Source organism: Falco cherrug, chromosome 2 (genome assembly GCF_023634085.1).
Source record: "Falco cherrug isolate bFalChe1 chromosome 2, bFalChe1.pri, whole genome shotgun sequence".
Lineage (NCBI taxonomy): Eukaryota > Metazoa > Chordata > Aves > Falconiformes > Falconidae > Falco > Falco cherrug.
Window position 1 is genome coordinate 95362795 of NC_073698.1, and position 27459 is coordinate 95390253.

At 41.2% G+C, this 27459-nt stretch overlaps 1 protein-coding gene across 2 annotated transcripts in view; it reads right to left on the reverse strand.

Annotated features, from left to right (window-relative positions):
* Positions 1-25555, reverse strand: part of FRMPD4 (FERM and PDZ domain containing 4) — a 298624-nt gene extending 273069 nt beyond the window's left edge. For both annotated transcript variants that reach the window (XM_055703140.1, XM_055703142.1), the window contains exon 1: positions 25303-25555. In XM_055703140.1, the coding sequence (XP_055559115.1) occupies positions 25303-25343 (41 nt within the window). In that variant the 5' untranslated portion in view covers positions 25344-25555. The remainder of the gene's footprint in view (positions 1-25302) is intronic.
* Positions 25556-27459: the final 1904 nt, after the last annotated feature.

The window sequence follows — 27459 nt, forward strand, 5'->3', positions numbered from 1 at the left end:
TACAGCAGCAGTGTAAAATAAATTCATTATAGTTTTAAGTATGCAGATACAATGATAAGTGAGCCACACAGCACCTCTGAGAAGACAAGCAATTCTGTACGCACTGCAGAGTATGGACACAGTTAATTTGAACCAGAGGCAGCATAGGCAAAATGAAATATTGAGCAACTGTTATTTGTCAGAGCACCAACACACCTGCACACACAGAAATACAGGAGTGCCATGAAAGAACAAACACACACACAAAAAGTTGTTCCGTCAACATTGTGCTCTGCATTGTTATTTGCCAATTTTGACACAACACATGCAGAAATTACTAAAGCTCAGAGTAATTCTAGTTGTCACCAAACACTGCAGAAAAAATTTTTAATAGTTAGAAGAAAAAATACATTCTTACCATACAGCACTTCCAGGTTTCCCCATCAAGTCTATTTTTTTCTCATCAAAAAACAAGATTCTTAAAAAGTTTTTTAAAATCATGTCTTAAACATAAAGAGTCTAAAACTGAAGGTATGAGGACATACCATAATGAATTTTACTTACGAAAAGAAGTGCTAGATACTTTTAAGACCTTTGCCAAATGCTTCCTGTCCTTGGATAAAAGAGGCGGCTAAGGCTTCGTTATGTAGCAGTAAGAGATCTTCTGTTTTGTATCAGTTTGAGTTTCAAATGTTGCTAACATTATTAGACAAATCTTTTTGCAGAAGTGGTTTATCATACCGATTCTTAGTGCATTTTTGTGCTTTTCTACCAATACTTGGTTAACACAGTCAAAACTGCACTCCTCTAATTGCCTTCAACAAAGCTATTAGATCTCATACCACTTCAACAATTTTTCTGTCAGGTTTTTCCTATGCAGACACTTTCATTTTAACGTCAAACCAACCCTAATACTTTAAGATGCTGATCTAATCTACAAGAACCTCAACTATAGCAAAATATTTGTATTTCATTAACTCATTTTAATTGTGAGCCAGACAGCAAATCTTACAGCTAACTCAGACTAAGTTCTTCATGTATTGTATGATGGAGCTTAAATATCACAGGCTTTCTCCTGAAATTCCTACTTATTCCTCAAGTTTCCAATATCAGTGTAAGAAAAATAGAGACAGATTACAATGGGAAAAGTAAAATTTATTTTTATCAAAATGTACATACCTCAATAAACTGCTTGTCTTAAATTTCCACTGAAATACATTGGATTTCCTAAATAGCATCCTTTGAAAGGTGGTATCATTCAGAAGTTAGTTAGCCATGTTCTACAAGGTTAATAGAGTTCCTACAGTATTTATATAGATTTTTTTAAAAAATAATCCACCCCTTGCTTTCAATATTAATCTTTGCTAATTCATTAACAGTAACATTTATTTCCCTGATTTTGATCACCAACATCATGACGTAAGCATTTGGCAACTATCAAACACATAGAACCTTCAGTAAGCCAGTAAGGGAGTGACAGAAGCATCCTTCTCTTACAGATGTAAAACCAAATGTTTTAGAAAAATTTCTTACCCAATAATAACCAAATCAGAGTCATAACTTCTGTAAATCCTCAACTGTTTTCCTGGGGGGTCTGGGCATGTCTGATGGGATAGGTTTAAAGCAAAAGAACAGAACTCTGACTGATAAAAAGAAAAATTAAAATAAAGACAGAAATACTCTGTTAAGTCCCAATGAAGATGCGAGCTAAGAGGAAAACATACCAGCTGTGAATAAGAATAAAAACAAAAATAAAATAAAATAAAATAAAATAAAAGAGGGGGGTATACTGTAGCAAATATACCACCAGTTAATGGCCTGATCTGACCCAGAGGGACACTGTTTGGATATGTCTTCTGAGGCAAGCCTGAATACTGCAATAAATCACAAATGAATAAGCAATTTTCTAAGTCTTTTCCTAGTACTTTTAGATAAGAAAAAATTCACTCGCAGGCAGTTTGGCCAGCAACACTCAAAAGAAGTTCAGAGGCCATTAGAATTTTAAATTACAGAGTCCGGCACATCCTTCCACAGCACTGCCACCTGTGCGGAGCTGTGTCAGTGCTCCACCTCCCCCAGATCCCTGACAACCCTCCACTTGACACACACACACCCTGGTACCTTCTTCCAAAGAAGAGATCCAAGTACTGCAGTTTCCCTGTAGGCAGCTGAGCACATGGAGAAGCTGAAACCACAAGTTGCTGCTTTCTCTCAGCTACCTGAAGAGTCACATGCGGCATGAGAGCAGCAGGGCAAACCAAGGGGAACTGCTGGCTCACACAGCATCACATCGCCTATGGCATGACAACTCTTGAGGTGAAAGCTGTCAGGAAGAACTGGGGTGCCTCATAAAATATTTCTGTTTACAGAAACATCTACATTCAAGCTAAATTCGGAGGAGTTACATCAGCAGGTCGAGGGAGGGGATCCTGCCCTGACGTGTAGCTCTGGTGAGGCACACCTGGTGTGCTGGGTCCAGCTCTTGGCTCCCTAGCACAGAAGGGATACAGGCATACTGGAAAAAATCCAAAGGGCCACAAAGATGATTAAGAGCATCTGACAAACACCGAGAGGCTAAGAGAGCTGGGACTGCTCAGCCTGGAGAAGAGAAGGCTCAAGGGAGTGTATCCATGGGTACAAATACCTGATGGGAAGAGCAAAGACAATGGAGCCAGGCTTTCCGTGGTGGTGTCCATTGACAGGACAAGGGGCAATAGGCACAAATATAGGAAATTTCATTTGTACAAAGGAAATATTTTCTTACAATGATGGTGATTGAACATTAGCTCAGGTTTCACACAGAGGTTATGGAGTCTCTACCCTTGTAGATATTTTAAACCAAATTATACACAGTCCTAAGGAACCTACCATGTGCTCACTCTGCTCGAAGAAAGGAGTTGGACCTAATGACCTCCAGACATATCCCTCCAGCCTCAAACATTCCATGATTCTGTATACATCAAGATTAAATGACTATCCTGCTTGATGTCAAGTAAGAATGGAAATACAGCATACATACAAACGTCAGCAAACACAGAGACAGTTAATTAAGTCTCCAACTTAAAGCTACACTGAATGGGCAGAACTAAAATAGCTAGAGCTTTTGCTTATAATTTGTTGGCCTTGACCCCCTCTCTTAAGGTCCCTTTGCTGTTTGATGAGGTGACATTTTGCAGAGCCAATTTCTGGATTCAAAAGAAAAGTTTAATGAGTCAAGGGAGTGCCAACTTGGCCTCAGATCTGAGGAACGGGTTGATTTTTATCTCATTCCCTTTAAACACTCATTCTGTCTCTGCTATTTCTCTCCCCAACATGCATTTATTTCTCTCATTTCTTCTGCATGCTGTTTAATCTTTTGCATCCATCTGGAATAACCCTCCCCTGTCATCACTGTATCCTGAATTACCAGCAAGTGACATTCTTGAAGTAATAATTTAAGAGCCATTGCCACAATGCAGTCCCTGCTTCCTGCTTAACAATTTCACACTAATTTCTATTTTTTGCTCCAAAAACAAAAGGCAATGTCATCCACAACCATAATAAGATCTCCACTGCAAAGCTGCAATTAGTCTTCTTTCAGGGCTTGCCAACATTTCTTTTTAAAGTGGTAGTAAAAATGTGTACAAACAAGCACATCTTGCTAGTACTCTGCCTAAGAATGCTTCTGAGACAAGATCTCACAAAAAATGTTAGTAAAAGCTAGAGCAATTTAGCGTAACCTATCGCAGCTCAGGTGATTTATAGCAGTTACTTTTAAAGGGCTGCTACCAGTGAGTACGAGCAGGACAAGAACAGGTGTACTCCTTCTAAGGATAAGTGATTTCATTTTTCTTCCCACTGGTCATTTTCTTCTATCTCCTTATCATTTCCGCTTGCTTTGCTACCTCCTCCTCAGCTATCTCGCTACCTCCTCCTCAGCTATCTCGCTAATTCAGTTTTAAACTCCAATTTCTACCTGCTTATAGCTGATGTTGCCACTATATATATATTCAGGATGAAAAAAAAAAAAAAAAAAAAAAAAGATACTTCAGGTTGTGCCTTGAATACTAATCCACATAAACCACAGGACTTTCTGCGTGCACTAAATTAATGCCTTTTCTGTTGTCTTCAGTACTTTCTCCCCGTTGCATGAAATGGAGATCTCTGGTGGACTCCTGGCCTTTTTCAGAACATAAAGCTATTTTCCCAGGCAGGGTCTGAACCATTTTTAACAAAGTGATATTAATTCTGCAGAATAAGATTGAGAAGCAAAGAATGGATGCTTAAGGCACACATTCTACTTCCAACTCAGTGCCAGAGAATATGCAGAATTTAAATTGAGAGCACATAAGCCTGGCTGTTCTTGTGTGAACATGAGAATGGAAGTAAAGTAATGCTGCAAATTCTCAGGAAAACCATTTTATTGAAAAAATAATGCTGCTTTACTAGCCTATAGCAGGACTGCAGATAAACACTCTTCTTCAGCTTCAAGCTGCACCAGCTGAGAACAACCCAGCTCATTCCCCTTCTCTGCAAAGGAGATCTACATGACATCTACAAAATCTTAACCACATCTTTCTGCATCCTCATTCTCTAGAAAATGCTTCCAAGCCTGCCAGTTCACTGTAGCAACTACTCAAAAGGCTCATTTTCAAATGGTGTAAAATTACCCAAATCATTTTGGCCTACAGAGGACAAAGGGAAAGGGTGCACAAGTGACTCTGCCACTGATTATAAGGGCCCAACAACCTTGAGCAATCTGGGGTCATACAGGCACCAGTGCCTTATTCAGTTGCAGCTGGAAGACTGTATCCAGCAACCACTTCAAGAGTTTGTGTTAACTTGCTCCAGGAACACATCACCTCATTAGAACTATTTTATCAAACATACAGCATAATATAAAAGCAGCAACTCTAGGACAGCTGAACTTATTTACACGCTGATCTTTAGAAAATCCAAGAACCTGTCATTTAGAAAAAGGAGGTGATCAACAGAGGCTATCAAAACAAACAGGTGCAACGTTGCCAGTGGATTAATGGAATAAATCAAGACAGCAAAGGGCATGAACAGATTGCCCAGGTATTACGGTGCATATCTTTTTCCCCTGTTCAGGTAGTACATTCCCAATTTACAGTTTAGTCAGCTTCCGCAGCCCCTTCAAATCAATATACAAGCAGCAACAGCAAAAGTTCACAGAATTTACTCCTATACCCAGAGCTGCAAGAAAAGTTGCATTATCCGCATGGCCTACTACTCCTCAGAGAATCCTCACTCAGATGACTTAAGAACACAATGACTGGTAACTCTCTACTCTCAGAAAACACTGGAAAGAAAAGGGAAAAAGAGTGTAGAAGATCTAATCCCTCTGTCACGCATCATTCTTATCTTTTGGCTTGAGGAACACCAGGATTTTTCTCCAAAATCCCTCAAGAAAGACTTGGAGTTGCAATTGCATTGTGACCTGATGGGAGCCAAAGCTAACTCTCAAGCTGGCAGCCTGTCAGTTATTCCTTCTAACCCAAACAACCTTCACAGCTATAAATTCTTATAAAGAAAACATTTTATTATGTAACTACAGTTACTTCTAAGTTAGTACTTCGAAGGTACCACCACGCTGCACAAACCTGAAAGCTGTGTTCTGGATCTAAAACAAAATTCAAGGAAACATTCAGAGTCAGACTGGACGCGGCTCTGAGCAACTCGATCTAGTCGAAGATGTACCTGCTCATTGCAGGGAAGTTGGATGAGATGACCTTTAAAGGTCCCTTCCAACTCAAACTATTCTATATTTCTACAATTCTTAAATATGATATATAGCATATATATATATATATATATATATATGAATCCTGAGGCAGTAGTGGCCCATCATACCTCCTTGGGCCACTGATACATCACTTGGCAGCTCAGCACAGACCTTTGATAGCCTCAGTCGTCTTCAAGGGAAAAAGGGAAAATGAACAGAAATGAGTTCACAATTAATGCTTCAGTCACTTCCTCCTTAATCTCTAATGGGGCAACCCAAGCAGACAGGAAGAGGAGATGATCACACTGTAGGAGCGCAGCACAACACATGTAAATACTCTGCAGTCCTGGAAGCTTCTGTGAGTGTCAAGCAAGCTGTAAGAAGAGACAAGAATTATTCTAGCACTCCTAATTTAATAGTGCCTTTCTGTTATATCATGCAATGTTGGCATGGACTGCAGTTCTAATGGATCATCTTGCCTCACTTAAGCATTAAAGCTTACTTTCACCAAATAAGTATTATACATTTTAAGAAAAATATGTCTCAGGAAAAGGGACATCCTTAAGTCATCCTCAGCCTGCCTTCAGACTGGCATAGTTCCTAAATATAAATGATGTCCATTTGGGGCCTAACCTCCAGTACACTTGTGAGAAGCAACCTTTCCATAACATCCCTTCTAGGGACCACTAACAGCAAAACACACCAATATATCTCCTCTAAGAATTAAAAAGTGAACAAAAATAGTCTTGGAGCTTTCTAAACTGATTTCAAAGAGCCTTCAAGTGAGTAGCTTCAAAATGACAGCTCTGCTTTAGTCTCCTGGATTAGCTTGTTAAATCTATGAGCAAAACATTGGAAATGGCACATCTAAGGTAATAAAGCAAATAGCTGCAGACGTGAAATTTGGACTTCTACCCCAACCATAAACATTAAAACAAAACAAAAAAAAAAGAGTGCAAGAGGCTAATAAGATTGTGGCTTTGCTTTTTTAATTATCCTTTTCAGCTATATCACACTCCTCTAATAAGCTAACGCAGCCAAAGTTAGAAGTCTCAGAAAACACACAGGAGTAGACTATATATACTCTTGAAAGGTCTCCTAATTTGAGTAGGAAGCAGCTTATCTATCTGTCAACAGGTCTTTGTGGCCAAAATACCAACTACCTACATCAAGGAGATCAACTTGCAAAGTTTAATCAACACCACAGCGTCCGTACATATTTTTCATTAGTGATTCGTTTCAATACTACCTATGCCTATCACACAATGTTTGCATATTATCATAAGAAAATACATAATTTGTAGAAGTACATGTAAATATATATATTTGAAAACTAGCAACCCTAAAAATCAGCATGCTCATATAAAAAAAAAAAAGTCCTTACAAACATGCTATAGGGCCTACAATAAGATCCAACAGCTATATTTAATAAACCACATTTGAATAACCTTTAGCAAGTTTAAAGGTCTCGCACATCCAATGTATTTGGTCTGCACAATGACACACAAATCTTTCTTGATTTGTGAGAAACACTGCTGGTCTTACAAACCAAATACAGTGGACTTAACTTCAAATAACAGGCATTGCAAACCATTTAAGACATAATAATTTTCTTTTGCTTTAAAAGTCCTCACGCCAAGTGCAGGTTTTCCTGGTCTTTTCACTTCTTCCACTGTGCCCCCTTCCTCTCTTTTCGAGCCCACACCAGTTTCATTCTTTCCCACACTTTATGCATACACATCTGACAGCGTAAGGCACGCCAGCTTATGTGTGTGACCTCAGTATTTCCATGGCTCCAGATCAGCCTCATGGATCTAACCATTGCACCTTAGAAACAAGGTCTTCATCTGTGCTCCCTCTTCTGGTTTGCAAGCATACACCACAACCCCAGTAGGGTGACGTGGAGACCAACTGAACACAGCCACCAAGGTGCTGTTTATGGTCCCACCTCACCAAAAAACAACACAGACCCATAAAGAAACTGTTCCCAACCTGCATGTTACTGCTCACTGCAGCGCAACACACTACAGAAAGATCCCAGATCAGTATTCATGACAGTGATTTATCTTATTTCACTGCCTAACACAAAAGACCAAGTACTCAACCTCCAAGGACGCTGCAAAAATAGCTTCCAGCTAATTTTTTAAGCCCATCCTAATGTTAATTTTAGCTCTGGAAAAACCATCATGCATAACAGAACAAATAGCTTGGCACCTTCCATAAAGAAAAAAAGCAGTAATATTAAATGCTCATATTTGGATATGTCTGGAATAAGAGGCTTTCGTTTTCAAGTTCAGAATGCATTTTAACCATTTTTTTATTTATTTTCATAATTTAAAGAAGGACTTAGATTACTTATCTTTATCAGCTTTGGCATCAAAGAGGAAAACGAAGGGGGAAAAAAGCCAACCGCACAGTCGCTTACTTTTCCAGCATAATGTTATACTGCAGTGGAGGTCTATTTTGAGAAGACTATGTTGCCAGTAGCGTAGCCTTCTTAGGTCATTTTGGTAGAAACTGTCAAAATGTAAGTTCTTTGGAGTCTTGCTGGATTTGGAACACTTTATCTGGCTTTATTTTACAACAAAATGGAAATCTGTGATCATCCTCTAATGAAAGTGTTTGAGGAAATGTTAAGCCTGGGTGGGAAAGAGCAAGCAAAGTCATCTGTGGTTTTCTCTGGAACACATGGGATATATGCTACAATGTAGGACTAGACAGAGTCAAAAGTTGAGGAAGGGAGAGAGGAACATAATTTAGGCATCTTTGTCCGCAAGAACGACTTGGGAATTATTAACTGAATGAGGCAGTGTGGAGAGAAGCTGCAGAAGCTGCTGGTTGTTGGAAGCCCTAAGCCCTATCTCTGCTCTGACTGTTAGAATGCAAGAGAATAAAAGCCATGGCTAAACCCAGGAAAAGGGGCTGGAAACCAAGGAGTACCTTTCCTAGGCAAGTGCCCCAGCTAATCACAACCACTTAACAGTGAGACATTGCATTCTTCACAGCTCCATTTTCATTCCTGTATTTGCAACTAAATTCTATCTCTCTGGAATATCCTAACAACTGGTAGTCAGAAGCAACAGATGTTGGCTTAGACCTCCAGCCTTTAGAGGGAATATGAAATGCACAAACTCCAAAGAAAGACAGAAACTCTGCAACACCACTGTGCCTGATAATATTTTCTACTAGCTACCGCCAAATGTTTTCCCAGATCTGCTCATGAGGGACATCTGGTATTCTGCATTAGCCAACATGAACTCATCTGGAACAATCAATAGCCTCAGGAACATGGTGTAAATTCTCATACTTAAAGATGCTTTTTTGTGATGGCAAAGTTACTTGACTCTTCTGAAGCTTAGGAGGTCACCAAAATTTTAGAAGACATCACATCACGGCAAATGGGCTCTAGAGTCCCTCTAGGTGAGGCACACTTGCCTCACCACCTACCAAATCTTGTTTGGCATACAGACATTTTAGTTTCTAGAAAGATTTGTTCAAAAGCAAATGATTCTGCATGGTCTGTAGCCAACTCCAGAAAAGGTGCTTATAAACTCACTCAGAAGTCAAGTTAACACACGTGAAACTGGGTAACAGCAGCTTACTTTTACACACCAAATAGCAAATGTAGGGACACTCCAGCACAGGCGGCTTACTCAGCATCCATGTTTTTTTTGATTTATCTTGCAGTTCTTGTAGATAAACGAACATTTAAGCTACTGAAAAAATCCTGGAGAAATCTAAACATAAGTCATCGTAACACAATTTACCAACACTGATCAGCCGACCAACAGCATGTCTTCCAGATTCTCAACACTTTATTTACTGTTTATCCTCTCTGAGTGAAAAAGTGATGAAATTCAGTTTTGTTTTTTAAAAACATATACAGACTGCTACAGTCTGTATACCTTTCAAAATTACAGCTTATATTAAGAATTAAGTGTTACACACTGCAGCCTGTGGAAAACAGATGAGAAGACACTTTTCCCAATGAAGCATATGACAGCTGTAAGACTTATGTTTTCTATGTGATAGTAACATGTTACAGTCACAAACACTTGCAGAAGTGCAAGTGGTTAAAGATTTTCCTCATCACACCACATCCACACATTCATATTAAGGCCAAACATAGCTGAAACCTGTAGTAGATTGACCTTTCAACCTTTTTGCCTAATTTCATCACCCAGATGTTAAATTACATGCTGAAAAAAATATATATACTAACACATTTTATGCTAGATCAAACTATAAAGTTCCAGAAGGACTTGACTCTTGAGGGTATCCAAGGCTTGCAAAGAACACAACTACTAAACAGGGGTTCATTTTTGTTGGATACGCTGTCCTGTAAAACCTATCTTTCTTAGGTCTGTTTTGCTACCCCCCTCCCCCCCCCCCCTTTTTTTTTTTTTTAAACAAAGGTTCTGGAGGTCCAAAGTTTTTAATGAAAAAAGGGTAAAAATAAAATACAACACTTTATTTCACCTTAAAATTTCGGTTTATATATCTCTAAGAAAGTTTCCTTCTTTTCATCAGTGCCCAGATATTATAATTCAGCCACATGTGGAAGTTTTTCCTTTGCTCCAGATTTGGTTGGTTTGTTTGGCTTTTTTTTAAACAGTACTTGAAACTAAGCTCAATGTTCCAGGTAAGAGTGGATTATCTCACTGGATCTTATAATATATTCACCATTACCATGGAAGCAAAGTAATTCTTCAAAATATACTGCCAAGTCCATTCCTTACCTAGGGGATGAACAGAACACTTTTTTTAAGTGCTGCCACTGAATGCTGACAGGTTTTTCCACAAGTAACACAGGAAAATACAAGAGTTTATTCTGCAACTGATTAAGAAGTTATAATGCAGCAACACGCATGAAGGCCGCAACATGCATGAAAGGTTCCTTCCAAATTACTAACAGACATGTCACACTAAACAGTCTCAGCAAATGCATTTCTATGCAGTTCCCATCCAAGGGAGCAGCTCTTGGATAAATCCAGAAGCAAGCTGAGCAGACTGCAAGGTGATCCACTCCTCTGTCACCACCAAGCACCACTGCAGTCAATCAGAATCACTACAAGGACATGGGACAGAGGAAAGCTGACAGTTTTAAAACCAAAAGGTAAAAGGTGTATTTTTAATTTCAGTATGTGCAAGTATTTTTAATTGTACACTAGAAAAGCATGTTTTAAGACAATTACATGTGGAAACAGGGTGTCCTTTAGAAAATTCTTAAGGCCCAATACCTAGCTGGTAAAATGTAATGTCAAAGGTGGCCTTAAATTTCAAAACTAGCTGATGCTTTGGCATGCTCATTTGCAAGCCAGCATTCATTAGCTTAGAGACAATCAGATGACAAACACACAGAGGAAAATAAAATAGAAAAAAATGTCTTTGATTGTTTCCCCCACCCCATGATAAAGACATCAAAAGAAACACATAACAAGTAGGTAATCAGAACTAGTGGCTTCTTCTAGAATAACAATTCTCTCCCACGTTCTACCATGGTGACAAATTAATTCTGTGATCTGGTCTTTACATTGAGCCCAGGCAGAGTCAATGCCTGATGATTACAGAGGTAAATTTTCCATCCAGTTGACCACCATGATTATCACTGTCTGAGTGTTTGTGTTTTCTATGTGTGTCGATAAATGTCAAAAAATACTACACAAGTCACCATGCACTAAACTGTAAAAATGCCTTAGTGCAGAGATGAATTAGTTTTGTTGGTTTTTTTCTTTTACTGTGGAAGAACCATAACTTTCAACACAACAAGCATGAGTTACGGAAGTCTAACTTAAGAATGGAAAGACATGGTCTTTGCCTCTCAAATGACTCAAATAGTAAACTCTCTTTACATATTTTATAGGAGCTGCACAGTAAGCTGAGTGGGAACGTGTGTGCATTGGTGCATTTACACATCCCTATACTGCCAAACATGCAATTCCTTTGTCATTATTAATGCCAGTTACTCAACAAGTTATTCAAAACAGTTGCTGGACTAAGCCGGCCAGTTTGGAGAGTAGATCATATCATCCAGAAAAGTAATGCTGATTTTACATCCCCAGCTGAAGAGTCTGCCAAGCCTGGGAACCGTCACATTCAGAAGCACTCCATCAGCACAGGGAATCAGACCTAAAAATATATAGCAGGTTTGCTTCCCTCCACCAACCTGACAGCAGTAGCTACTGCAGCACTGCGCTGAAGGTGCTTCATTAACTCCCCTCGGGGTACTTGGGGCCAGCTGTGGCTGCCTAGAGAAAGAGAACCAGCATCTGGGACAGGCAGATCCTACTGGATGAAATCAGAGCAACTATTAAGCCTGCAAAGAAAGTTCTGGCTGTGATTCAGGTAACATTGTTATTTACTTTGTGAGTAAAGAGACACTGTACACAGGGTTACTGGGTCTATGCTCTGTGAATACAGTTTGGCTGGGGAAAAAAAAAAAAAAAAAAAAAAATACAACCACACCACACAATACACCACGTTTAAGTTCTAAGGGAACTTTTAGTTCCAGCCAGTTTGGCTGGAAGGGGACAAAAAATCCACTGCATTCAGTTCACAAAGTGAAAAATGAGCAAGTGAAGAGGGAATGAAACAGCTGTGTGTATTTGAAAAACAAAGTAGCCATGCTCTTACCAAACTTTTGCAAAGATCACAGGAAAACAAGAGTAAAGTTTCCTTATCATTTCACATAACACTACACACACTTTAAGCCCTCCTGTCACTAAACACTAAAGGCAGAACCAACAGCAAATTTGCTGTCTAATGCTCAAAATTGCTTTTCCCTGACAAAAGTATAAGAGAAAGCACAAACCACCTTTTTCCCCCCCTGCCCCCCGACACCTTTGAAAGCCAGAATACTCTACCAATTAATACCAAAAAATCTGGTGCAAGAAGGTGTCTTTTTGTGGTCAGAGTACCCACAGATGCACACACGCCACTGCCAATACTGCCAAAAAATCATGACAATTTGTGAGTCAGCATGAAGTGCTTATCATGAAAGTGTGTGTGCATGAGACAGCTAGTCGAGTAGAAAACCGATTTGGGGCTCAGATGGCAGGGAGGACCATACTACAGAAATTAAGAGACACACTTTTTTCTGCTTACCACTACTTTTAGAGATGAGAAGAAAAAAAAGAGTATTTTGAACACTGGATAGAGCAAGTGTCAGTTGTTATCATTACAGCTTCATAAATGCATGTTGATCCAGTAATATTTTATGTAGCTAAAATAAGTTTCAGCTATTTTGAGGTAATGCCCAGTAGGATAGGTATTGTGTCCACTAATTAGAAAGCTGCCCATTGCAGCAGTGAACTATGAACCATTTAAAAAAATATTTCAAACTGATACTGCTTTATCTTGTCCTATGAAAGAAACATTTTAAAATTTAACATGAAAACAGAATTTCTCTTTCCGAGAAGTAGCATGTAACATGAGAAAATGGGATGAACTCTGACATGAGTAGCTAATGAACACACATGAAAGGGAAACACTTCCACAAGCATACACTTGTCTATTCGTTTCAAGGCCACAGAACACTATGAGGTCAAGATGAGCTTTAGAAAACACAACAAAAAGCAAATAAACATTCTGCTATTAAATAAATATTAAGTACTCTTGTTGAGATGAAGGATGAAGCTTGCACCGACACCTGGATGACTGAAGGTTCCGCCCTTACCCTTTACATAGCAGGTGACTATTAAATCTATTAAACAATCACTGCGATGGGTAGAACACACAGGCACCTTAGACAACTTTAATCTAATAGAGCAAGTACAGAAACACTTTGCAGGAGCACAGAATCTGACAGCTTTCCACATTGCCCCTTCCACTACCTTTTTGGAATACCGCCTTCAAAACAAGACCTGTCACTGTACCTTAATGTCTGCTAAAGTCATCAAAAGAGAAGAGTAATCATCAGGTTTTTGCTTGGAAAAAAACCACACTTGGTTTTCAGTACCAAATATCCAGTATATTCAGCATGAAAAATAAAGATATTGGAAGTATTTTTATCCAAGCATGTCAACTAAAGCAAAACAGGCTTGTATTCCACTGTTCATATTCCAAGAATATTGCTTATAAAGCAGTCTTCTTTGAAACACACTACATATTAGTCATCCAAATGCATGATGTGAGCCACCTAGAAGAAAAGAAGAAAAATTATATAATTTTCAGATGTGCATCCTGACAGTACTTCCCTTGATATAGTATGTTTTTATACAATAAAAAAAAATAAAAAAAACCCAACACACCAAGCCAATAGATTGAGTAGTTCTTAATTTAAGTTTTTCAATGGAATAATTTCCTGTGGGTTTTTTTAGAGTGATACTTTAGATGTATCCTTCAAAAGCCCCTTAACCACACCTTCTTTAGCCCACATTTTCAATGATGTGGTAAGAGTTGATAGGTAAACATTGCAAAGTATCGAAGTGATAGACAAGGAAGGGGCTGCTGAAGTTCCATATGCATATAAAGAATGACAGAAGATACGGCAGGAACTGAAAAAAAAAAAAATCACCATATGGAAATTTCTTGACATTTACTCCTGGCTTGTGTTATAAAAGAGAAAGCCACATTGTTCGAAGCTGAATTAAAAATTCAGGCTAATTAATGCACCTATAAAACTTCCATTTCCAGCTTAGAAATGAAGAGCATTTGAAAAGCAAGCCATTAATACCCTCCAATTATTTTCTGTGGTTTCAGAAGCAGCACAGACATACTACACTAGCTTCTGCAAGATGTTCTTTCCAAGTTCAGAAATAGAGCATTTGAAAAGAAACCTTTCTTTTCTTCAGACAGCTTCTAGATTCTGGAAATCATGTGCATGGAAAGGCTATATGAATGAACACACGTTCATTATTTAAAAAATAAAAAAAAATAAACCACCTCTCATTTGTCCTGGACAGTTCATCTTCTACAAGCAATGAAAATTAATCCCTTGGACAACCACTCTCCTCTCCTGCCTCATAAGGTAAAGATGAAGAAAAATCTATTTTTAAAAACAATTCACACCCATAGGAAGCCATTTCTTTAGACTGTATGGCATGGGAGCAGGGGCAGAATGCCTGGATACACCAGGATGTACACTATACACAAAAGCTGCCTTTAGCATTCAGAACCTGCACGTGGTTTTGAAAGCACCCAGGCAAAGCCAAGTCCCTCAAAGGCAGCAGAACAGGCTCTGAAGGAAGAAGAAGGTAGAGACAGGGAAGCCAGAGGGGCCAAGAAAGACCTGAGGAATTTCAGAGGGGCTGAAACAGCTTCTCCCCCTTCCAACACATCTTTTCCAGGATACCTTCCTCTCCCCAAATTCACTCAGGTGTGGGGTTCTCACATAGCCTCCCCACTTCTCAGTTCCTAGAGGCAACTGAATGACTCCACAGTCTCCCACAGCAGCTCCCACCACCAGATGCGGTGCAACATAACAGAGCTGAGCAGATGCCAAAGCCCCACTTCTCCCCTTCCACCTCGCTGCCCAAGACAGCACACTGTGATGACTTCTGCCAGGCCAGTTTAGGTACTGAAACTAGCAGAAAAGAAACATTCCAAAACCAGTTTTCTAGTGGTTTTTGTCCCTGAAGTAACTCACTATGGTATAAGATGTATATGAACGGCTGCAGGGAGTAACGGGGGATGGGGGGTGAGGACTAGAAGAAAGCAGAGGTCAGACCCAACAGTCTTGTAAGGACACCTTCCATCAACAGCTACATCAGGTTGACCATATTCCAGATGTGCCCCCTCAAAGTGCTTCAGAGTGCCAGGGCCAACTCCTAATTCTTCCCCATATCAATGAAAAAAACCCAAATGCTTCCTGGTTTGGGGGATTTTTTTTTAAACCACAATAAAACATAAGCATGTTCCCCAATTACTATAGATTTTGCAGTCATCTGCACTTGAGAGGGGAAAGAAAAAATAGTCAAAGGGCTCACCAATCACTAGGTACAGGGGATGAGCTTCACCCTGAGAAAACCAACCATCCTGAATACAATGTATTTTAAACAGCAGATACACAGGGAGACAGGGATCACCTCATTATTTCATATGTTGAGCGAGTTCAAACTCAGCCACCAGAAACCCCATGGAGAAAGAAAGAGTTTCAAGAAGAAACTCAAGACCTTAGAAAAAAAAAAAAAAAAAAAAATCTGTTGCAATGCCGGAGTGAATTCTTCCTGTTTTCAAATAGCAGTCACACAGATAACAGCACATCCAACCAATTTATTCAACCAGCCTTATGAAGCAAATAAACTCCTACCCAGGCAACAATGCAAGTTCATCTTCACATAAAGTTCCACTAGTCTTGAACTACTACTTCAATTCACTCACAGCAAATAAGCCCTCATTGAACACAACATTAGCTTTCTTACTCCAATTTCTTCTCTCTTCCTACCTCTGTCACTCCTCCCCTATTACACTCTGTAGCCCTTACTCACCCTGCCCTCAAAGCAGAATAGTCAAGGACTGATCACTCCCTATGCACAGTTCTCTGTCCTTCTTTACTGTATGTCCTGGCAGAGGAGAATGCACCCCTTGTAAACATGACAGGTAACATTCAATACATAATGCAAGGTAAAAACCGAGGCAGATAGCCAACTTCACGAGAAAACTAACTGCCTCTCCCTGGAAACTTTTTTTTCCCCAAAGACAAAAATTAACATTTTGGTTAATATCATCTAAAGCTTTCAACAATTAAAAAAAAAAAAAAAATCAAGAAAAGCAGATGCCATTAAATTATGATTTTCATATGAACCATAACCTAATGTCAGTAAAAAAACATGTGAATTTTGATCATTTCTACTTGAACACATCAACTACATTTTGATTTGATTAGTCACATTGTATAGTCAAAACGAGCAACACTTGTCTTTTTGGTGCTGAAGTTGCACAACCTGCTATGTAGTGCAGTGTTAAATGAACAGCCCACTTCTTTCTAGAGTAGGCAAGGCCTTAAAGGTAGTGCTATAGCAACATCCCATTTTTTGTGGGATGAAGGCCTAACATCACACGGAAAGTGAAATTTGAACTTAACCACCATTGGGCCAGCTTTTCTGTGCAAATGCAATCTCCACTCTCTTAAGGTAACTGTCATAGATGCTTCAAGAAAATCAGGCTTGTGCTAGCCCCATTTAGAGCAAGCCACAGTTCAATGCTATTGTTCGGGCATTCAGGTAAACATGAAGCATCCTGACTCTACTAATCTTAGACACAAGCTATTTCCAGATTTCTTCTCCAGTTCTCTACTGTTCTGTTTCAGCCAAACACAGAGCACAAGTAAAATACACACAGCTCAGACTTGTGACACATGCCTAGCTTGTTCTACATGGCCGGTGTAACTGTGCTTCTGGCAGCATTTACTGCCACAGGATAATGGGCATTTTGCTCTCTAAACATGAGTACGGCCAAATCCCAAGTAATGTAAATCACAAATTCAAGATTAAAAACAAACAGTGAAACTGCAAAATCTATAAGGTTTTGCTTACCTTGCTTATGGGCTGCATAATTTTATATGAATGTGTAAGGACTTACAGGAGAAAGGCCAACAGTTCAGCTGAACAATAAAAAAATATATCATGCAAAAACCTCTGAAAAATCTTCATCCTAAACAGGATACAATCAGTACTACAAAATTTTACAAATATTGATTTTATATTGTCTTCCTAAACAAGGTTATTTTCAACAATTATGTCTTCTCTACCCCACCTCCCCAAAACAAACAAAAGAAGTATATATACAGAAATAAATTCTCAAGAACAGGATGGACACTTTCTTGGCCTTTTTGATTGTTAATGAAAATCACTACATAGTTCTCATTAATACACACGCACATACTCTGTATCTACAGATATCTTTTTTTAAAAAAAATACATATTCTAATATCCCAAGTTTCTTTCCCTTAACATTTCAAAGATTTCAAGCAGAATCCCAAAATAAACTCTATCAAGAACTAGATCATAAAAAGATTTATTCTCAGCACCTGACTTTAGCACACAAATATTCCTACTTTGTCTTCACCGCCTTTTTTCTATTCTCTGTATAAATCTTTTTACCAGTGGTTCACAAAATCTTGCAAGATAGCCACCCGTTCTCCAGAACCTTATCTTCCCAAACTCCCAAAGCTAAAACTGATACTTGGCAATTCCCCTCATCATTTTGTAACAATTAAAATGAAAAAGCTTGCATTCAGTACCCACTGACAATGCTTTTATAATAGAATACTTTGAAAAAGGAAGTGTTTCATCTATGTGCTAGTTTTGGCTGGGGTAAAGTTAATTTTCTTCATAGTAGCTGTTATGGGGCTATGTTCTGGATTTGTGCTGGAAACTGTTGATTACACGAGGATGTGTTAGTTATTGCTGAGCAGTGCTTACACAGAGCCAAGGGCTTTTCTGCTTCTCACTGCACCCCACTAGTGAGCAGGCTGGGGGTGCACAAGAAGTCAGGATGGAGCACAGCTGGGACAGCTGACCCCAACTGCCCAAAGGGATATTCCATACCATCTGATGTCATGCTTTGCAATAAAACTAGGGGGGGGGAGGATGACCAGGAGCCACTGCTCAGGCACTAGCTGGACATCAGTCAGCTGGTGGTCAGCAACTGTTTTCATTTGCATCACTTGTCTTTCTTGGGGTTTATTGCTCTCTCTCTATTATTTTCCCTTTCATTACAATTTATTATTTTATTTCAATTATTAAACTGTTCTATCTCAACCTATGAGTTTTCTCATTGTTATGCTTCCAGTTCTTTTCCCCCCATCCCAGTGGACAGGAGTGAGTGAGAGGCTGTGTGGCGGTTAGTTGCCACCTGGGGTTAAACCATGATAAACTATTAACTCTTAAAACAGTTGTGAAAATACCCAAGTCAAGCAGCAAGTGTTTTCCTTACCATCAAAGGAAGTTATTTTTGTCCAAGCAATAAAACTCACAAGTGTCTTTGCTTAAAAGTTACTGAGCAGTTTTTTATCACACCCTTCTCCTATTTTAAGTCACCAGTGAAAATTATTTAATAGGATGCAGCTTTGCATTACCCACCACCACACTCATTCTGCTTCTTCAGAGTTCTTACTCAGAAATTTTTTTTTTTTCGGTTCTTCTTAGTTGGTTATTAAAACTAATGAAAATATTTTTCTGCTTGTATAGCAAATAATCAACTTGTTAAAGGGAGTTTCTATAGACTCCATACTAAATGAATACTGGTAGAGACTTCCAACACCATCACACCCTGATTTAGGTCAGGGAGGGTTTTGAGTCCTTGAGTACTTAGCATTTCTAGCTCCAGTTACCCATATGAATCTGTCTGACTGAAAAGATAAGCAAGCTTTGGAAAAAAAAAAAAAAACCCACACACGAAAAACCACAAAACTCCCCACAAAAACTAAACAAAAAAAACACTCTATAACACACCTCGGGCTCTTCCTGATACCAGTGAATAAAGAGGAAAGAAAAGACCCAACCTTTTCTACCTTTTCAAACCATATGACAATATTAACAGATTGACTTAAACATGCACACACAAGAGCACTGGTGCAAGTTGCAATAAAAGAAACTATCCCAACATTCTTGATTCAACCATGTCACTAAGGAATTGACATCACAGATTGAAGTTCTCAAGAAGAAAAACAAAACTAAATGGAAGACCAGTCTTCCTAAAAATGAAAATATTATACTGATCTGCACATGCTCTGATTGTTCTTAAATCAAAACATCCACTTTCAAAGTTCTCAATCCATCTTCTTTAGTAACTAGCAGAAGATGGGGAAAGAAAAGCATTGCTTGAGGTGTTTGGTTTTCATTTCTTCGCTTTCTCAAAAATTTCCAGAGACAAGGTTACTTCTGGTTACATCTTTTAAGCACTGTATCACTAGGCAAACAGTATTTAGAGAACATACATATCTAGCAGAGTTGCATCATCATTCATTGACCACTTGACAAGTTTACAGCAGTTCATAATATGAGGAGTGGTTTCCATAAATCTCTAAACTGCTGAAGCCATTATCACATCCAACATTACTAACATCACAGATATTAAAGCATTTGTCAGCTAACAAAACAGATAAAAATATAAGGTAAAGCTTTTCTATTAATAAGAATAGACAAATATTTCACTAAATTAATGCAGTCCTCCAGAAAAAAAAGGTGAAATGAATTCAGTTATTTGAATTATCATCCAGTACAATAAAATCCTTTTTAGAATTAAATTACCTCCTTTGAGTATAAAAAGGATAATCATAGGCTTTCTTACTGACACAGTCTTTTGTAAACACTGAAAGTAACTTACAAGCTATGATACTGTCATTTCAAAAAGCACTCATAAAACTTGTTCCAAAAATCATATGTATAATAGCATCAGTAACTTAAGTACATTTTTAATTGTCTCTCCATTAAGGTGCCTTTTTAAACATCACAGCACAATAAAAACATGACAAGGAAAATCACAGATAAAGAAAGATGCTATTCGGATAAACAGAAGAGATAAGCATCCTAAAATCCTCTTAAATTCCTAAAAAAAAAAAAAAAAAAACCCAAAACAAAAAAACCCAATCAAACAACAGACTGACTAATCTCAGAACATTAAATCTGAAAACTTACATCCGCTTGACCACATAAAAATAACTAAACCATGAAGCCAAGCCAAGCAACCTTATTCCCTGTAAAGAACAGAACCTAGTATTCATACTCTACAAACACAGGTTCTGGTTTGTTAGAATTTAAGTCAGATCTAGGAGAGGACCTTTCACAGCAGTTTGGCAGAACATCTAAAGACATTCAGAAGACACCTCTCATGCCGCAGAGAACAGGACCAAGCACAGGGCTACAAACACTAAAAAACCAAGACAATAAATGTAAGACTCTGAGAGTCTGTTTATACTTGTTTCACTTTTACAAGTAGTAAGAACCCAAAAGCCCAAAAGTCCGTGCAGGTACCAAGTCAATCTACCTGATTACAGATGCCTAGCTACATAATGATAAGCACAGCAGATGAGAATGTGAGGTTCATCCACCCCAATAAAAAAGGACTTTATAAGAAGCTTCTCCACAGTGAGAAACCCAGCCTCAGGTGTAGCATCACAGGAAAAGAAGTTGCATTTGAGTGCTCTCTGAAAAGAGGAGTTCGAAGGGTTATGAGATTCTTTTGTTGTTCTTTTAAAGCTGATTCCAAGGGGTACAGTAGGGATATGGTTATTTATATCCAATTTTTAATGGAATAAATTTAAACTCAACAATAATGGGTGGCAATGCAAAACTTAAGCAGAAAAGTAAAGATCCATGTATGATAAATTTACCTACCATGCACCACAAATGAGCATCACTGTTAAGGATGGGTCCAAGTCTTGGTATACTCCTGTTTGTCACACAGGGTTAACTCCCCATAAATTACACTTTTAACAGCCACAATGAGGTAGTGCAGGTGTCTACTTTCTTACCCCTTCCTGCAGCCCTAGTTTTGGGAGCATTCCTTTCTGGTGACAAATGGCTCACATGAGCTCAGAACTTCTCCCACAAAGGTAACTGTGTGACAGAGAGTCCAACCTAGCTTTACAATATCACCACATCTTAGAGACTGATGGCCACTCATGTGGACATCTTGTTATTTTCTAAGTTACTGTGTGTTATTTGGCAGAGCTACAAACAGTAGCAGAGGCACAGGAGCTATGCCCCCCAACTCTGGAGGGTCACTCAGTCACATTCAGGTGGTATCCAGACACCCATCTTTCCATATGAAAGTTTTAGACCCTGCTATGAAAGCTCTGAAATAGAACAGACCTCTGCAGACATCATGAAAACAGTCATTCCCAATAAACTGATTTTCTAAATAAAAATATTTTCTACGAATACAGGCTTAAACCCTTGCTAACCTCTGTCCACTATCCTGACCTATTGTTTTACAGTTCATCTGCTCAGTACCAATTCGAAACGATGCTGTGCCCTTTACTCAGATTTACTTTGATCTGAAAGCACTCCATTTCATATTCAGCACAGCAGCACCATCATTCCTCCACTACTGATACCTAAAGAATCACCACTCCATACCTGTGCTCATTCTAGTCTTTCCCCAAGCAACTGCTAAAAGTAATTAAGAGAGAATAACAGGCAAGACAGACTTCTGATGCAACCTAATCTGGCAATTTCTACGTGTACCTTATCTATCCTACTAATCCTCTCTCCCGAATTACAGATACTACCACACTATACATGTTTATGCAGCCCACACTACAGAAATATTCACCTGCCTTGTACAGCTCCACATCAGAGTACTGATCTAACAAGGTTTGTCAATCACTACCTATGCTTTGAAATTCATTACAAGAAAAGGGTTTGGGTTTTGTTGTTGTTTTTTTCTTTAGAGAATGATGCCACAAGGTTTATACCAAAACAATTATTCCAGACCGTTACTAGATTGGTGAATTTCCAAAAAGGAGGTGGGACAGAGGCTATGTCAGTGAAAGTGAGATTAATATTTCTACATGATATTTTTGTTTTCAGTGTCAGATGAACATCTCCAATCTTTAGAAATCAACAGAAACTCTACTATGAAGCATCTATATTTGATGCACAGTACACAGCATGACAGACTGCATAGGCAAGAAAAGAAAAAATTACCAATGGTCACATTTGTCACAAAACCAGCTTGGCATTCTTTTCCATTTCTGCACACATCACTTTTCCAGATTATGCCTATATTCCCTACTCACCTAGCAACTGTGGATGACTGTTGAAGCAATTGCAAAGTATGAGTCTCTAAAAGACCCTACATGCACAGGTACCACATGAAAAAACCTGCACAGATAATTAAAACATAATAAGGTTTTATGTATGCTATGTAAAATTTTATATCCAGTAGCCACCTTCAAAGAGTTTATAACCCATTTTAAGCTTATTCTAGATAAAAGCTCTTATACATTAATTGATCAAGCCAAAATCTAAATTCTCATATCTATTAAAACTATACCCTGACTTTAAGAAGTATCTCTTCAAGTGGCCATGTATAACACAGCTTATTCATGCCACTGCCTGCTGAATCAAGGCTGCAAACTATAACTGTAAAAGCTGACCGGCAACCTAAAACGAGAAAATCTGTATGCACAACAAAATAAAACTAAAAAAAAAAAAAAAAAAAAAAAAAGATGCTGAAGGTCATAAAAAAGTTCAGCACCAGCCAAGTTCAAAACTACTTTCTGTAGGTAATCTGCCTGCAAGACCACACGAGCAGTTAAATGCTGTTTACCATCTCGCTTCTTTCCATCAGAAAGGCCTTCCTTCTAACAGCAAAGAAAGAACCAGTATTTTCAGGCAAACTAGTTTTTCAACCCAAATGCACAGAGGGATTAAAAATGGGGTTTACACTGGAACCTGTCTGCTTCATGAAGCTCTCATAAAATTGGAACAGATACCTGGCTGTTGCCTAGGAAACAGCAAGTAAAGTCAAGCCCTGTGTAAACTATTAGGTCTTTTAACAACCAAAAAATTAGAAACAAAAAGAGTAGCTCAGTACAGGTATGATTTACTGCAATCTACAAAAGATGAACTCGGTCCCAAGTACTCCATATCCTTGAATCAAGCAAAGCCAGTTACAAGCTTCAAAACTTGGGATTTCATTTCAGAAGGAACTTCCAGGTTCTTCAGGAAAAATACTATGATCTGCCTTTACTTAAATACAAATCTCAGCACTGGCAACAGCTGTGTCTTCAAGTATGCAGAAAGGTACAGATTTCATACATACCAACAGAGACTGAAGCTTCCTATACATACATATAAAAAAAAAATATAAATATATATATATATATAAACTGCCATCTACCCGAGCTAATAACATTTCCAAGCAGCATATCCCTTTCTCTCCCTTTGATTCTGTCTCAAGAGTGACATGAAGATCTAGGAGCTTTTCCTAAAACACTGTCCCTAAACAAACAGAAAAGGTGAAGCAATTCAATTACCTGGAAATAAATATCATACTACGTGACCTGTTCCTTATCTACATGAGCATATTTTCCTTCTCCTCAAAGTTTCCACTGTAGTTACTGCTGCTGTAGCTCTAGCGGTATCAGCCAGTAACATGACCCAAGGAAAGGAGAGTGAGCTGCTAGTGTTGTAGCCGTCACACCGTGTGAAATTGCTGTGAGCAGGATGAGACAATGATGTGCTTGAATGATAGCAGCTGTTCTGCGCTGGCATCGCCACCAGCAGAGCTGTAATCACAGCCAGGTGTAACGGTGGGAATTTTGGGGGATAAAGGCTACGCCTGCACCTGTGGCACACTCTGTAACTTCCAGCCACGCAATATTTGTTTTTTAAAGACCATCTGTCATTCTGACAAGCTCCCTACCTGAGCGTCACTGGAGCAAGCTACCTTTTGTATTTCCTTAACAAGGCCTTTCTCCCTTTTGCACAACGTCCAATTTCAACCTCATACGTGCCTCGCAACCAGAAAATGATACGGTAAAAAATGGTGTAGGAACCACTGTAGCATAAGAATTCAAAACACTCCTAGTTGCTGTGATCAAAGCAAAATCCTTTAGGAGATTATCTGCACCAGAACCCTGAGAAAATCCTGCGGCTCAAGTACTTTTATACTGCGTCTTTGAGATAAAGCACAATTTCCCCCGTCACCGAGCAGGGCTACCTCCAATTAGGTTTAACTACGGTGAGAAGGTTCTACCAGTGGCCGTTGTGCTTCTTGATCCATCCATGCAGCTTCGGGCCTGGCCACTAGCTGTGAACGCAACAGTCTACAGATACAGACCACAACTCCGAGGCCATCAAAAGGAAGATTTATTTGGGAAACGAATAAAAAAATAAAAAAAAAAGAAAACCGATCCTAACCAACCACTCATTCAAGCAACCAGAAGTACGTGCCTCACGAGCGAGGGGTAAGAGGCGCCAGATCCCCTCGCGCCCCAGCACCCATCATCGTGGGAAGCAGCAGAGGGGCAGCGCTCGGATCTGGCGATGATTTCACCGCTTCGCTAAAAATATCGCTCCTGGAGGCGCCGGCGTGTCCGGGGCGGCGGGTACCGCGGGAGCGGAGCGGGGCGGAGGGGCCGGGCGAGCCCCTTCCCGGCGGCGCGGCCAGGCCAGGCGGTGCCCGCTCCCGTAGAAGTTCCCCCCTCCCCCGGCAGATCACCGCTACCCTCACCTCGCCCGCGGAGGCGGCGCGACCACCGCCACCCACCTACCCACCCACCCCCGCCGCCCCGGTTCCGGCTACCGTCGCCGCTGTGGCATTCTCAGGACCGCTCCGCTCGCCCCTTCACGCCGGCGTTTCAAGGCGGGCACGGCTCTCGCCCCACCGCGGCCGTACCGGCCAGGAGCGCCCGCCGCGGGACGCGTTCGTTGTCCCTTAAGGAAGGGAGAGGGCAGCGCCCCATCCCGCGCGGAGCCACCGGCGCGGCCCGGCAGGTGCCAGGGGCAGCGGGCGCCCCCCCCGCCCCCAGCCCGAGCCCCGCTGCCAGGGAAGTTGAGCGCGGCGCGGGCGCTCCCCCCGCCGGGCAGCCCCCCCCCCCCCCCCCCCGCCGGGCAGCCCCTCACCCCTTCCCGCCCCCGCCGGGCAGGGGCAGCGCCCGCTGCCGCGGGACGCCCGCAGGTCGCGGAGCAGCTGCAAACACCTACCCGGAGAGCTTCCCAATCTTCACAAAGCTAAACACATCCATCCATGCAGCCGGCTAGCTCTGCCCGTCACACTCACTCACTCCAGCAGCGGCGGCGGCAGCAGCAGCAGCTCCATGTCAGGAGAAGGTTGCGTCCAGCGGCAGCAACAGCCCTGGCGAAGGCAGGAGCCGGCGGAGGCAGAGGCTGCTACCCCCCTCCGGCAGGGAGCTGGGCGTGCAGCATCTCGCAGGAGCAGCATTCATCTGTGCGCAGCCCTCCCCCTCTGCTCCCCCCCCCCGCCCCGCTCTCTGCCTGCCTTGCCCCCTCCCCGGGGTAACTCAGGGAGCGGGCAGGGCGCCGGCGGCTGCCCGCAGGAGGGCTGCCCTCAGCCCGGCTCCCCGCCGCGCCGCGCACCGGGAGGCTGAGGGCGAGGCGGCGGCGCTCCGCCGCCCGCTGCCTGTTTGCGGTATCCCCAGAGGAGGAGGACGGGGGGCGCTGAGGGAGGTGGAGGGTGTGGAAGGGTGAGTTTCTCCTCTCGCCGGCAATATCTCCCCCTCCTGTGGGGGAGCGGAGGGCGCAGGCGGCGCCGGCCCGGGCGAGCGCCGCCCGCTGGCTCCAGCCCGAGGCGGCGCTGCGGCCGCCGTGAGCGGGCCGGGCCGAGGGGCCTGGCCGCCCGCCGCCGCGGGGCTCCCCGCAGGGCTTCCCGGGGCAGGGGGCCGGGGCTTGCGGCGGTGCCCCCTCTCGGCACCCCGGCGCTTCCCCCGGAGCAGCGGGGGGCACGCCTGAGGGAGAGGGGAAGGGCAGCGCCGGCGGGTGGGAGGCGGCTCCTCCCCGGTCGGGGAGCAGCACCCCGCGCTTGGCAGGAGAGCGCAGCCCTCCAGATCGAGAACTGCGGAGAGCCGGGAGCCCGCTTCCCCCCGCCGGTGATCGCCCCTCAGCGATCGCACTGCTCCGTCCTCCCTCAGGTGGGGAAGGATCTGCTGGCCTTCAGCCCGCACGCTGGGTGCTCACCGACGGTGGACCACTGGCAGGCAGCCGGGCTGAAACCATCAGCCTGGCTGTGTCACCATCCCGTGAGCCCTCCACCCGTGCCAGAGGAGCCAGAGGAGAGGCTTGGAAGAATGGAGCCCTCACTGCGACAGGAGCATGGCAAGGCTGCTTCGTGGCAATGTAATTCAAATCAAGCATTCTTCTTACCATGTCTTAGTGGAAAAATTATACGTCCCGATGCCCTGACACCAGAACAGTAGAGACACGCTGCCTTACACTTCTGTCCTGCATCAGGCTTCAAAAGAGACCCTGGAGTTTAGCTATCCATAAGCTTCCCATGAGGGAGCAGGACAGGAAGGCAGGTGAAATTCAAATTCATCTTCACGCAAGCTTTACACTGCAAAACAATAATTCTCAGCATAGGAATGAATTTTCTCCACCTCAGTGTTTTTATTTGTGGTTTTGTTCGCTGAATAGATTGATATGCTCTTTACTTCCTGCCTTTATAGAGTTTCGGTCTCTTCTGCAGGCTTACACCTGCGCTCTCTCACCAGCAAAGAACTTCAGAAAGAATAGTAGAGCCCAGCATGCAGGAGCCAGCAGCCAGATGGGAAAAAAATGCACTTTTTAAATATTAAAACTTGTATTGATAAGAGAACAAAAAGAACAGGCAGTGCAAACACTCACAGTGAATTGGGTTTCAAAGTATTCTTTAAAACAATAACAACAAAGAATGATTGATCATCTATTTACACTGGGAGAACATTGAACTGCCAGCCAAAAAACACTCGCTGGCCTACCATGGATGTAAATGGTTTGGGCATATCCTCAAATGCCATATGAAGTATTTTATGCTAGTGCATCAAAATATTTATGTGGTTCTTACATGTAACTATATTTATTTTTTGTTATACCAGATTTTTTAAAACTGCAGAACCTGTGCCTGTCATTCACAGTGCTCTATTGATTGGTAAAAGTTACAAAGATAACACAGTTTCAGCTGGTTATAAACTGATTTATTTATAAACCTGTCATTATTTATTTATAGACTGAGGAGATAGGCCAAGATCCTACAAAGCTAACCAAAGCTGATAAAATGATATACCATATATAAAATTAAACACATATGTTTTATATCAAACAAAGTTCCTGTCTTGAGCACTTGTCCTGGTTTTAGCTGGAATAGAG